Genomic DNA, 13,598 nt, shown 5'->3' with positions numbered 1-13,598 from the left:
TGGAAATCCTCTTTGACATCACATATATCTTACTTAAAAGGTTGTAGCTCTTCCAAATATGCCCCGTCTTACTACCATGTGATGCCAAAGCCAAACTCCACTCCCACTGGTGAGAGGAAATCAGACCCAGAGCAGAACGAAAAGCTAAAGGTGTCCGGCCCGCCTGTGTCTTGCAGCACACCTGGTAAGCGTGTGTGAAGCTGTAACCTTTGTTCTCTTCTGCTGACGTTCACTTTCCCCCTCAGTTTCCTTTGTTTATATTAATGGTCTGGATTATGTTGGTTTTTCTAATAGTAAGCCAACTTTTCATTCTTGAAATGAAGTTTCTAATGGTTTCTCTCCCCTAAGTTTTATCCCTTGTCCCCAGGACTACTATTGCAGTATGGTTATCTGCCTCTAGCCTAGGCATCATATTTAATAACCTCTTTGTACCTTAGTTTCCTTGTCTGTAAAATGGTGATGACTATGGTAGCAAACTTCATTGGGTTAAAGTGAAATGTAAGTGAGTTAGTACATATAAATGGCTCAGAAGAGGTCCTGGTATATGCTAAACACTCGGTAAGTGTAGGCTATTATTAGTCTTGCCCTTCTCCCAGCTCATTCCTCATACTGCTGCCAAAGTAATCTTTTTAAAATATGCATCAGACATTTCACATTATTGCCTTCCTTAAAATTACTTCAGATAAAATCATTGTATGACCTGGGCCTTGCCCATTTATCTTACTTCTTCTCATAGTATCTGACTTTTGTTTCTCTGTTCCAGCCATACACAACTACTCTGGCTACTCAAACCCTCTACTTCTTTCTTAGTGCCCACACCCTCCTCCCTTACTTAGACTTTAGAAAATTGTTGAATGTTCTTTTGTTTATTTATTTATTTATTCTTTAAATTCTTTGAAGCTCAATTGAAGAGAAAAATTCGCAAAAAGTCTAAGTGGCACTCAGGTACCATAACGAAACGAAGGAAGATTTCACAAGCAAAAGATGATAGCCAAAATGCAGGGGATGACAAGATTGAGAGTGATACAGAGGAAAATCAAGATACAAGCGTAGACCCTAATGAGACTGGAAACACAGGAGATTCTTCAGTGGAAGAAAATGAGAAGCAGCAAAATGCCTCTGAAAGCAAGATGAAGTTGGGAAATACTAGCTCTAGTAATTGTAGTATTGAGAATGAACTGGAAGAATCTAGGAAGAGTATGACGTGTACAGAATTGAGAAAAGATAACACTGCTTGCAGTGGAGATACTTCTGGCTCTCAGATAATAGATAATTTGGATGAAAATGAAGTAAACGGTAAGTCTTACTCAATTAAAAAGTAACTTATTAATTTTAAAAGATTTCTCACTTGGAGTTCCTAAGTGACTAATTAGCGTCTAAATTTATTGCATTTCCCATGTCTTTCAGAGTGTAGGTATTAATTACTTAGGGAAAAAAAAGCATTATCTTTACTTAACAACTGTTGAGCTAGTAAATCACTGTTGTTAAAACCACAGACTTTGGCGTCAAACAAACCTGATCTTGAGCCTTTAGTCCTCCTCTGAGTAGCTTCAGACCTTGGGCAAGTTAGTTAACCTGTCAGTCTCAGTTTTCTCATCTGCAAAATTGGGGTAGATAGTTCCTGGGTGACGAGATACTTTGAGGAGTGAATAAAAGAATCCATCTAAACACTGCTGACGATGCCACTTTAGAAAGCTGACGGGATACCCGCCTCAGTTCTGAGCAAGATAAGCAGTTTCCTGTGATTCTTGCTGAGAAGTAGAGCAGCTCTTACCCACCCCCAGCATTCCCCCATCTGTATTGTAGGTTACTGAGTCCAAGATTCTTTATGCTTACTCAGTGATCCTACTCCAAATTTTTCATTTAAAATTGTTGTCTACCTTTGTCTTCTTGAACGTTTTTTTGGTTTTTTGAAAACCCAACATCATTTAGAGCCAAGTCAAACGAAGTAAAAAGGTAGGTAACAAAGTCAAAAATTAATTTTGGTCAAAAAACAAGTATTAACTGTAAGTTAAGGAGACTGGTTTCTTCAGTGGCTTATATGCCGATTCTGAAATGGTTTCCTTGACATGAGTTCCAGTGTGTTTAAGTAATCATAAGAAAAATTGGCTAGATTATTGCCTTTCTGGTATGGATATTTTAATTGTTAATCCTCTAGAAGTGTAATTTAGTATGTTTGTTTGGAGCCGAAGTTTGCTTTTATCCTTTTTTTTTTAAGGCATTATGTAGTTGAGTGAGTACTTGCTTAGATGTCAAGAGATCTGGGCTCTTGTTTTGGCTCTAGTAATAATTAGGTATGTGACATTAAAAAAAAAGTATCCTCACCTCCCTTGGCTTCATTTTTCTCACCTGTGAGTGAGTAGATTATTCTAGATCAGTGATCAGGAAACTTTTTCTATAGAGGGCCAGAGGGTAAATATTTCAGACTCAGTGAGCCACATGGTCTCTGTTAAAACTACTCAACCTTGCCGTGGAAGTAACCATTGACGGTATGTAAAATGGGCGACTGTGTTCCAAGAAAACTTCCGTTACAGCAGTGGGCCTGATTTGGCCCGTGGGTGGTAGTTTGCAACCTCTGTTCTAGATTACTGAGATTTCTTTCAGCTCATCAATTCTGTGAGCCTTGTGCCTAAATAGAAACCCAACCAAACCTACTGCTGTGGGGTCGGTTCCAACTCATAGCAATGCTACAGAACAGAGTAGAAGTGCCCCATAGGGCTTCCCAGGCTGTAAATCTTTATGGAAGCAGATCGTCACACCTTTCTTCCATGGAGTGGCTGGTGAATTTGAACCACTAACCTTTTGGTTAGCCAAATGGTTAAACTGCCTAAATAGAAAACAGTCTAAATCTGTTGAGGATTCCCCTGAAATGCCCCATTTGAGAAATACTTCTCAGAATATCTTCAGTTTTTGAGTATTTGTAAGTAGCAGCATCTTAATAGCAGAAAGAGTTAATAAACCAGAAATTGGAATTTGAGTCTTAGTAAATGCGCCCTGTCTTTTAATGTGCCTAATGTTTATCTTAATGAACCCCGATGGTGCGGTCAGCTGCTAACCAAAAGGTCAGCGGTTCAAACCCACCAGCCACTCCACAGGAGAAAGATGTGGCAATCTGCTTCTGAAAAAATTACAGTTTTAGAAGCCCTATAGGGCAGTTCCGCTTTGTCCTATAGGGTCACTGTGAGTCAGGATGGACTTGACAGCAATGAGTTTTTTGGGTGTATTATGTATTTTCAGTGTTAAAATGTCTGTGGACCAAATAATTATTTTTTTGTTCTAGAAATGTGTGTTCTGCGAATGACTCGAGCTAGACGTTCCCAAGTAGAGCAACAGCAGCTCATCAGTGCTGAAAAGGCCTTGGCGATTCTTTCTCAGCCCACACCCTCGCTTGTTGTGGACCATGAGCGATTGAAAGTATGTATGTGGAAATCATAATGCCTTCAGTGTGAGGATTGGCAACCCTCAAACACTGGATTGTGGACTAGTGGCAGGGTGGCTGCACACGAATAAAACAGAAAGTAAAACCTTTTCTTCCTCCTAGCTTCCCTTTACTGCTTCTCCCCACCCCACTCCCCTGTCAAATACAAATCTAGATCTGAGGAGCTGTGGCGGGAACCAGAGGGGACACAGCTAAATGAGCCTGATATGCAGCCAGATTACTTTCTTTTATCCCCCCAACCCATTCAGTCCCCCCCAGTTGGGCTTTCATCCTCACTCTACTAAAGTAACATGAAGGACATCATCCGAGTAGCTAATAATATTTACTGCTGTTAACTGGCATGCTTTCTGCCTTATATGTAATATTTGGCATTATAAGGATAACTCTTTCCCTGCCATTTGTGTCCTTAAGCCATCCTTGTCTCTACCACTTCGTAAGCGCCTCAACGTTTTTGTGGTCTATTCTCTTGGAATAGACACCTTTGTAAGATGACTCCACATCTGGAAATCTCCATCCTGACACCCCTAAAAAAACAATCCTGTCTCCCCAAATAACAACTTGCATGTCTTGCGGTTGCCTGAACATATCTGAAATAAGACTGAGTGCCCACATTTTCCCCTTTAAAAGAAAAAAACTTGTCTCCAAATTCCAATTTATCTGTTTTACTTTGGCTGCATTCCAAGTCTAAGAACATTGAGACCTTTTTGATCTACATCATGCCAAAGAGTCAAAGTGAATTATTTGTCCAGATAAGTTTTAACATTCTTAAAGGGATGCTTGCTTTGTGTAAGCATCCCTTTAAGGTGAAGCGAGTAGCTCAGGAAAGTCATTCTCTTTTGAATGTAGCAGGGCTACTAAGAACTTGGTGTCTGTATGTATTAAAGACGGAGACAGCGATTTCCCTGAAGCAGTTTCTCTAAAAAACTTAAATTTCCCTGAAAAATATCTTTAAAAATCAGTATGAAACTCAAAAGGCCTTGTAAGTCTCGCCACCTTGATAATGGTATTCCTAATACCGAAGTAGGAACTTAGTATAGTACACCATGGTTCAATAGGATGTTGGTGGTGGAGAAGGAGTGTTGGCAATTACTGCTCTACTTAGTTTTTTTTTTTTTTTTTTTTAATTTTACAGCTTTGTTCTGCTCAGTGTACAGGTATATCATTTAAAGTCAATGATAAAGCCATTTATTGAGACTATTTCAACTTGTAATTTTTCAAGTAGCATAGTCCATCAAAAGGGATACTGTGTAATAGTGTAGTGTATGAACAGACATGCAATAAATAATGACCTTTTATGAAAGAATAAGCTTGCAATAGAAAGACTGCCATAAAAACAGTGGTTGGTGGCGGCTAATGTGCTGATAGTATTCATCATACCTGCGTAAGTCATTGGTGCCATGCATTGTTTTTATGACTGTCACCTCTGACCATTATACGTGGTTTTCATTTAACTATAATGGTTTGTTTTCATTAACTGTGAGGTAATGATATATCCTGGTAGGGCCAGACTTGAGAAATCACAGAAATCCTGTGAGTCCACCATCTTAGACATGAGAAAAAACACTGAGCAGATGAAAAATCTTTTTTATGAGAAAAAGCCCTGAAGTGGTGAGGCAGTTCACCATTTATATAGGAGCTCTTTTTGTTTCACATTAATGGAGATATAATGTACTTATAGTGCTATGAAATGCCCTATAAAAATGTTGATTTTCTTCCTGTTAATATTATTTGAGATTATTTTAATCTGTCCAGAGAGGTTTATGGCTAGAATTAGCAAACTCCTCAGCGGTTGTTTTTAGAATGGGAGTTACCCAGGGCAGAAGCCAGTATTACAGGGTGATGGTAAAGTTATCTAACTTAACAGCTAAATGTCAGAACCGCTGCTGGGCCTCATCCAATGACTTGTCTGACCTCTCTCTGGCTCACAATCCCCCTCAGATCCTCACAATTCAAATACCTTGTCTAGGGGAGTTTCTCTCTAACATATATAAACACTCATATTTTCTTTTAGAATCTTTTGAAGACTGTTGTTCAAAAAAGTCAAAAATACAATATATTTCAGTTGGAAAATTTGTATGCAGTAATCAGCCAGTGTATTTATCAGCATCGCAGGGACTATGACAAGACAATGCTTATTCAGGTAAGGTTTTGATTTGTAACTTTTTTTAATGCTGTAATTGTCACATAACATATCACTGATTACGTAAAGTCCCTGAGGCTTTATTTAATCTATATGAAAAATTAACTGATTATAAGAACTTAACAAAAAAAAAATCAAACCCATTGCCGTTGAGCTGATTCCAGCTACCGTTTTTTATATGTGGATTATGAATTATTAGTAGTACGAATAAGTTCTGTATTTTTTTAAGCTACACTTCATTAATCCACGTCTTTAATAAACAATGGAACTATAGTGTCAGCAGACCATGAAAAAGATGTTTTGTGTATGTGTGTATTAACAGTAAGGATATGTAGCTCCTTTAATAGACTTTGCAGATAGGGCTTCTACTTGTCTTTACTTAATATTGCAATATATATATTGCTATATAGTGGTCGCTGTGGTCTGGGATTTAGTGGACATTAAAGGCTAACTTTTCGAAATACATATTGGCTTGATGATAACTGGTACGTATGAAGTATAAAATATTAATATCTAATAAGTACACCAGTACCTTGACTATAACTTTTTGAATTTAATATAAGACAAACCAGGGCTTTGAATACGTTCATTCTGATTTGAACCCCTGCTGAGAAATTTGCATTTCTAACAAGTTCCCAGCAGAAGCTAATGATTCCACCCCTACATTTTAACAAGATCCTCAGGTTTAAAGAATCACCTGGGGATCTTGTTTAACTGTAGATTCTGATTCAGTATATCTGGGGTGGAATCATTGGTCTCAGCTGGGAACTTGCTAGAAATCCAAATTTCTCATCAGGAGTTCCAACCGGAATGGACCTGGTAGAAGCCCTGAGATGAACCTATCTCAGAATCATTTTCAACAGATTTAAATAATAAAGATCCATCAGGGATAGCAATTTACGTGACAGTCTTATAAATATTGAACTAGATTTTTTTCCTGCTAATATGTACGTGAATATTAATATCCTAAAGATAGTTTACTTAAAAAACAATAATGAATAATGTTTCTTTAGCTTTTTTACATTAAAACTTACTATTTTTCCTTCCTACCCTTTATCTAGAAAATGGAGCAAGAAGTAAAAAACTTCAGTTGTGCCAGACCATGACGTCTTCATGTTGTCTCATGTTCTCTCTGTTCATTTCCTATTTAATTCACTTTTGATGAAATCGTACGTCTTTGAGGAAGAGATTAAAATAGTAAGATAAAAGTATTTAAACTGTCCTGGTATTTATGTACATGTGTAAGATAAATTGCAGAGATAACTGATAAATATTGGAAGTTTAAGCAAGGCATTGTAGTAATATCAGTGCTGTGGCAAGTCAGTAGCTGAAGTATGGCCATCTCTTAATAAAGTTGTTTTAATAACTAATATTTTATGATAGAAAAAAAATTTTTTTTTTAAGAGTAATTTGTGCTGTTGATTTTTTTTGTTTCTTTTAAGCACTTTTAATTTTATCCTTCCTAAAAGTAGTTTATTGAATCAGACTAGAAGCTTACTTAACTGTTATCTTTGCCTTCTTTTCCATCATCTTTTGTTTTTGTTTTTTTAATGCCTTTCTCCCACATTCACTTAAGAGTCAGTGTTCAATTCATGATTTGTGGGAGGGCCCTTGAACAACTTCTGGCTACACCAAAATTCTGTACTGGAGCATCAAAATGAATCCTTTTTAGATAAACATTTTGTAATTCTAATTTGTGTTAATAAAGACTTTAAATATTTTTCTGTTTACTTTTATGACTATATCCATAACAAATGTATTAATAATAACTACCTTGTTAAACATCTTTTTAGTAGCACAAAGTTTTGATATTTGAGAACTGCTTACCTCCTTCTAAATTTGTATATAGGCTGTATCCTACAAATACCTTTTATATGCAATTGTATAAATATAAATATTATAAATTTTGTATTAATGATACCAAAAATACATTTCTTTTTTAAAGTAATAAAAGCATTCACCACTATGCTTCTTTTTAAAAAGACATTCTAATACTAGTTTCTAAAACAGCCTCTATTGGAAACCTTTTTCAAGAGGAATGGGGTTGATAATCTAAGTGAGACATTCTGGGACTCTTTAGAACAATTTTGAATCGAGCCACCTTTGTTCCTGATTTATCTGGATATTGTATTTAAAGTCTTCTAAAAGCCAATCACTTAGTATCAACTTTAGTAGATACTTCTTATGTAATGTAACACAATCATCATAAAGCATTGCCAGTCACTGAAAACACTTAAATGTGTGTGTATTTCTTGGTATAAATACTTCTATTGAAGTTTATTATAACTTATTCTTACAGATGCATCTGTTATAACTAGGATTTCATTTTGTATGTATACCTTGTATAATAAACTCTAAAGATGAAAATTCCATCTCAATTTTCTTTCTATTTCTTTAATATTTGAAAACATCCTAAAGATAATTCTGTGAGTACAAGAGTGCAAAATCTGTTCCTTCATATATTACCATGTGTAATTAAAGATGCTGACGTTGGGATGTTTATATGGTACATAATCTTCAGCTGCAAAGACTATCTTTCTTCCTGACCTTTCAGGACACATTGTCTACAGATTCAGGAAATGCCATACCTATACACCTATGTAGACTTTCAAAACTGCTGAAACTACAGGCCCAGAATATTTTTCTTAATTTTTGCTCAAAAGTACTCTTTTCTTTTTTCTTGGGTACTTTGTATCCCTCTATATTAGCAGGTGTCTTAGTCATCTATTGCTCCTATAACAGAAAGTACCACAAGTGGATGACTTAAACAAACGAATTTATTTTCTCACAGTCTAGTAGGCTAGAAGTCCAAATTCAGGGCATCAGCTCCAAGGAAAGGCTTTCTCTCTCTGTTAGCTTTGGAGGAAGGTCCTCATCAACCTTCCCCTGAACTAGGAGCTTCTCCGTGCAGGAACCCTGAGTCCAGAGGATATGCTTGGCACCCAGCACTACTTTCTTGGTGGTATGAGGTCCCTCTGTTTCTCTGCTCACTTCTCTCTTTTGTATCTCAAAAGAGATTGGCCCAAGGCACAATTTAGTCTTGTAGAATGAGTCCTGCCTCATTAACCTAATTGCCACCTATCCCGCCTCATGAATATCGTAGAGGTAAGATTTACAACACATCGAAAAATCACCATCAATCACAAAGTGAAGGACAACCACACAATACTGGGAATCATGGCCTAACCAAGTTGACACATATTTTGGGGGGACACAATTCAATCCATGACACCAGGTGATGAGGCATTGGTGACTCCGTGGTAGAATTCTCACCTTCCGAGCAGGAGACGCGGTTTAATTGCTCTCCGGTACACCTCGTGCACAGCCACTACTTGTCTTTCAGTGGTGGATAGCACGATGCTATGATGCTGAGCAGGTTTCAGCAGAGCCTCCAGACCAAGATGGACTGGAGAGAAAAGCCTGGCAATCTCCTTCCAAAAGTCAGCCAGTGAAAACCCTATGAATCACAACAGTCCGATCCACAACACATCATGTAGGTGGTGCAGTGTTCCATCGTACATGGGGTCGCCATGAACCAATGCCTGACTTGATGGCAGCTAACAACAACACATTGCCAGGAACTGTGATAAAATTAACTTATTTGTAAAATTTTTAGTACTAAGATATATACAAATCAGAGATACCTAATCAATTCCTTTAAGATATTTGTCTCTTATGCTTTACATGTATATAAAACTATCCACATTAGTCTAGAATTAATTAGTAGTCATTTTTTATCATTTAAAATTATATTCATATAAGCAATCTTTGTACATTCTTAAAGTTAAAAATACTCATTAGCAATAAGTAATAATCTTACATCCTAGAGGTTCACTGTTAACACCCTGGTTTATGCCCTCCTAGACTCTTCTGCATACTATCTATGCATATGTACATGCTGATACGGTGCACTGATGAGATGATGTTGACTGTACCTAGTGAGTAAGAAGTAGCAACTACACTAGATTTACTGGTAAGACATTTGTGTGTCAGAGGGTGGAAAATAAATCTAACAAAAATTTAGGAGTCCAGTGGTGTAGGGCATGCCGAGGTAAAGGATAAGTTATTGCATCTAGTTCCTCCTGCAGCCAAAACAGAGGTGCAATGCCTAGTGGTTTTGTCGGATTTTGGAGGCAAATTATTCCTCCAGCCCATTTTCCTGCAAGTGCCAGCACACATGGGAGCCAGAGCGAGGACTCAGGGTCTGCTCCTGGCCGCCAGAGGCTGTGTTGGCCCACAGGTTTGGGGCTGAGGAAGAGCTAGAGTGCGTTGGGCAAGGGAGGAAGAAAAAAGGGCACACGACCAAGAAGGCCTCTAGTGGGCAAGCGAGGTGGAAAGGGTTGGATTGGCAGAGGCTGCAGGGCAAGTGGTGTGCTGGGCAAGCAAGCGTCGGCAAAAAGAAGCTGGCATGATAAAATGGTGACTGTATGTAAAATGGTATCTTACTGTGACCTTGATGCCATTTGCCCAATCACTGATGATTTTGAAAATTTCTATGTTTATGGGTCACATGTAATTCCTCTGGGAAACGCTTTATGTCTAAATCATACCACTGTCATATAGCATTTTAACAGGAATTTGAAAGTTTCTCTTCTCTAGGGATCTGTAAGCTCATAAGGATAAGGAATGTGTCCTTGTATCCCTAGGCATTCAATAAATATTTGTTGGATAATTTAATGAATTCTAGATACAAATGCTAGAACCGAAGTTACAATCAGCAAAAGACTGGAGGAGTTACCATTGGAAGTAATGCTGGTGAGAAAGAACCACCCACTTTAAGTCCCTCCTTTTGAGATGGGTCTTCTTCAGAAGATGAGAGTGTCATCTGAATGTAAAATGAAGGAGTTGAAAGAGGTTCTGAATCGATTTAATATGAAGGGGGAGTTTCTCACCTTTTTGGAGTACTACAAGTTTCAAAGCAAAAGGAAGGAGAATATCTTTTGCTTTTTGGAGATTTTGGTCAGGGAAAAGAAGACCATGAATAGACTAAGGCGTAGCAGGCTGCAAAGCACTTCTCCAGACTACTATTGAGGGAACCAGTGTGGATTACACCTCAACATAAAACAAAAATCCTCACAACTGGACCAAAAAGCAACAACATGATAAACGGAGAAGATACTTAAGTTGTCAAGGGTTTTATTTTACGTGGATCCACAGTCAACACCCATGGAAGCAGCAGTCCAGAAATCAAAAGGCACATTGCATTGGGCAAATCTGCTGCAAAAGACCTCTTCAAAGTGTTAAAAAGCAAAGAGGTCACCTTGAAGACTAAGGTGCACCTGACCCAAGCCATGGTGTTTTCCATCACCTAATAAGCATGTGAAAGCTGGACGATGAATAAGGAAGAAGGAAGAAGAATTGATGCCTTTGAATTGTATTGGCGAAGAATGTTGAATATACCATAGGCTGCCAAAAGAACGAACAAATCTGTCTTGGAAGAACTACAACCAGAATGCTCCTTAGAAGCAAGAAACGCGAGACTGCATCTTATATACTTTGAACATGCTATCAGGAGGGATCAGTCGCTGGAGGACATCATGCTTGGTAAAGAAGAGGGTCAGTGAATAAGAGGAAGACCCTCAAGGAGATGGATTGATACAGTGGCTGCAACAATGGGCTCCAGCATAACAATGATTGTGAAGATGGCAAAAGAACAGGCAGTGTTTCATTCTATTGTACATAGCGTCACGATGAGTCAGAACCAACTGGACAGCACCTAACAACAGCAACAATTACCATGTTGGTGAATCAGATGTGCACTTCTTGGTCATTTTCATACACTACCATCAGCATCATTCCATGTAATAAGGCACTCCTAGAAGCTTTTTTTCCGCCCCTCCTGCCTGCTGTGAGACTACACATTGGATTTTCCCTCAAGATTTTGGGGCTGCATTTTTTTTTCTCGCCTTTCTGTTGGCCTCCCTTCTCTACTCTTAGTCTTCACGTTAAAATTCCCCAGAGCTTGATCCTGGGTCCAGGTGGAGTGTTTTGTTTTTTACAGGTTCTGGGAACAAGCACAAAATACCAGAAAGCACCATATTTATACATAAATAGTGGCAGAAGAGGAGAACAGCCATCAGTTAAATTGTTCAGTTGAGAGCGGATGGGTTGTATTGGTTAAGGTTTTTTGGTTGCAAGCAAGAGGAATTCTTGCCAACTTTAGCAAAAGGGGTCATTCTTGAAATAATGTAAGGTACCTCAGAAGGCTGAAGCAACCAAAAGTCAATGAACCAATGTTCGTTGCAGCACTATTCACAATAGACAAAAGGTGGAAACAACCTAAATGTCTATCAACAGCTGAGTGGATAAATAAAATGCGATACATACATACAATGGAATACTATTTATCCACAAAGAGAAATGAAGTCCTGATATATGCTCCAACATGGATGAATCTTGAAAACATACTGATGAAGTCAGTCACAAAAGGACAAATATTATGTGATCCCTCCTGTATGAAATGTCTAGAATAGGAAAAGGTATAAAGACCAGAATCTATCAGTGGTTACCAGGGATGAGAGGAAAGGGACAAGAGGTAGTTATTGCTTGGGGGGTACTGAGCTGCCGTTATGGGTGATGGAAAAATGGAAATTAACAGTGGCGTGGTTGCACAACGTGGTGAAAGCAATGTCATTGAACTGTACGTGTAGAAAATGTTGAAATGGTGCATTTTTTATTATGTATGTACTCACCACACATACAAAAAAGAAATGTTTTAAGTCGATGGAAGGGCAGTTCCAAGTCCTTGGCAGAAGTTCTTAAAGAGTCACCATTAACGTGACTCAGCAAAGAGAGATACCCAGGCTCAGTAATTCTCTGTTCTAGATTTTGAAGTCCCCCCCAAAAAAGATATGAATTGGTCCTGGTGTCCACCCTAGATGGACAGAGACCGGGCTCACGTGATTTAGACATCACTACCAGAAACCCACATTATAAGAAGGGTGAGCCAGGCAGCCACCCCAGGAGTTGTCTGTCATAAAGACAAAGATGCAATTTATTGACACAGTCTCTACTATGCATTTGAGCCAGTTCTTTGATGCATATGGTTAACTCTCCTTGTGTGCAGTTTACACACAGCATTTCATTTAATCCTTATCATTTTATCCCTAGGAGGTAGGTTCTAGCATTATTTCATTTTACAAATAAAGAAACTGAGGCTCAGATTAAGCAGTTTACTCAACGTCACACAGAAATGGTAGAAGCAGGCCTCAAACCAGATCTGCGTGACTCAAAACCCATGTTGTTAACTGACAGTCATTACCACCTCTCCTGAGCAGACACCATTGGTCTCCGCTCATATCCCCCTGGCATTCAGCATTCCAGTGTGTGCCAATGACAACCTCTTGCAAGCACCTGCAACCCTCCACCTGCAGGTTTTTTCAGGAGGCCTGGCGGCATAGTGGTTAAGAGCTCAGCTGCTAACCAGAAGGTTGGCAGTTCAAAGACACCAGCCGCTCCTTGGAAACCCTATGCAGTTCTACTCTATCCTATAGGCTCGTTATGAGTCAGAATTGACTTAGCAGCACAGGTTTGGGTTATGTCGAAGGTAACCTGGAAGTGATGGGGGAGTTAATTGCCAGCCAGAGGTGGATGGGGGCTGGCAGATAATACCCCAACACCCTCGCCCCTTGGATGGGATAACTCTGAGGCATGTTCTACACTTTGCCTCTTGGCTCTCCATTGGGATTGAGCCATAGGTTCTAGAGCAATAATCTGCTTGCAGGTGCATCCTGGAGTTTCAGGGTGGCGTACATGGTGAATGTGCTCAGCTGCTAACCAAAAGATTGGAGGTTCGAGTCTGCCCAGAGGTGCTTCAGAAGACTAACGTGGCGATACACTTCCAAAACAGCGGCCATTCAGAACCCTGTGGAGTACGAGTCTTCTCTGACACGCTTGGGGTCTCCATGAGTCAGAATCGGCTCTACCGCAACTGGAGTGGCCTTCCCGTCTCACTTCCCGCTCTCCGTCCAGGACTTTCTGGCATCAACTCCCAACGAAACCACTTGTTCTCAGGTCCTT

The 13,598-nt window shown here is 39.0% G+C and overlaps 1 protein-coding gene across 2 annotated transcripts in view; it reads left to right on the top strand.

Annotated features, from left to right (window-relative positions):
- Positions 1 to 9,138, top strand: part of ATAD2 (ATPase family AAA domain containing 2) — a 52,768-nt gene extending 43,630 nt beyond the window's left edge. The window contains exons 24-28 of one of the 2 annotated variants that reach the window (XM_064268044.1): positions 41 to 184; positions 901 to 1,296; positions 3,281 to 3,414; positions 5,451 to 5,579; positions 6,641 to 9,138. In XM_064268044.1, the coding sequence (XP_064124114.1) occupies positions 41 to 184; positions 901 to 1,296; positions 3,281 to 3,414; positions 5,451 to 5,579; positions 6,641 to 6,685 (848 nt within the window). In that variant the 3' untranslated portion in view covers positions 6,686 to 9,138. The remainder of the gene's footprint in view (positions 1 to 40; positions 185 to 900; positions 1,297 to 3,280; positions 3,415 to 5,450; positions 5,580 to 6,640) is intronic. The other variant, XM_064268043.1, reaches the window with a different exon arrangement.
- Positions 9,139 to 13,598: the final 4,460 nt, after the last annotated feature.

This window comes from Loxodonta africana, chromosome 14 (assembly GCF_030014295.1).
Source record: "Loxodonta africana isolate mLoxAfr1 chromosome 14, mLoxAfr1.hap2, whole genome shotgun sequence".
NCBI lineage: Eukaryota > Metazoa > Chordata > Mammalia > Proboscidea > Elephantidae > Loxodonta > Loxodonta africana.
The sequence above is the reverse complement of the archived record's forward strand: the minus strand, read 5'-3'. Positions and strand labels throughout refer to the sequence as shown.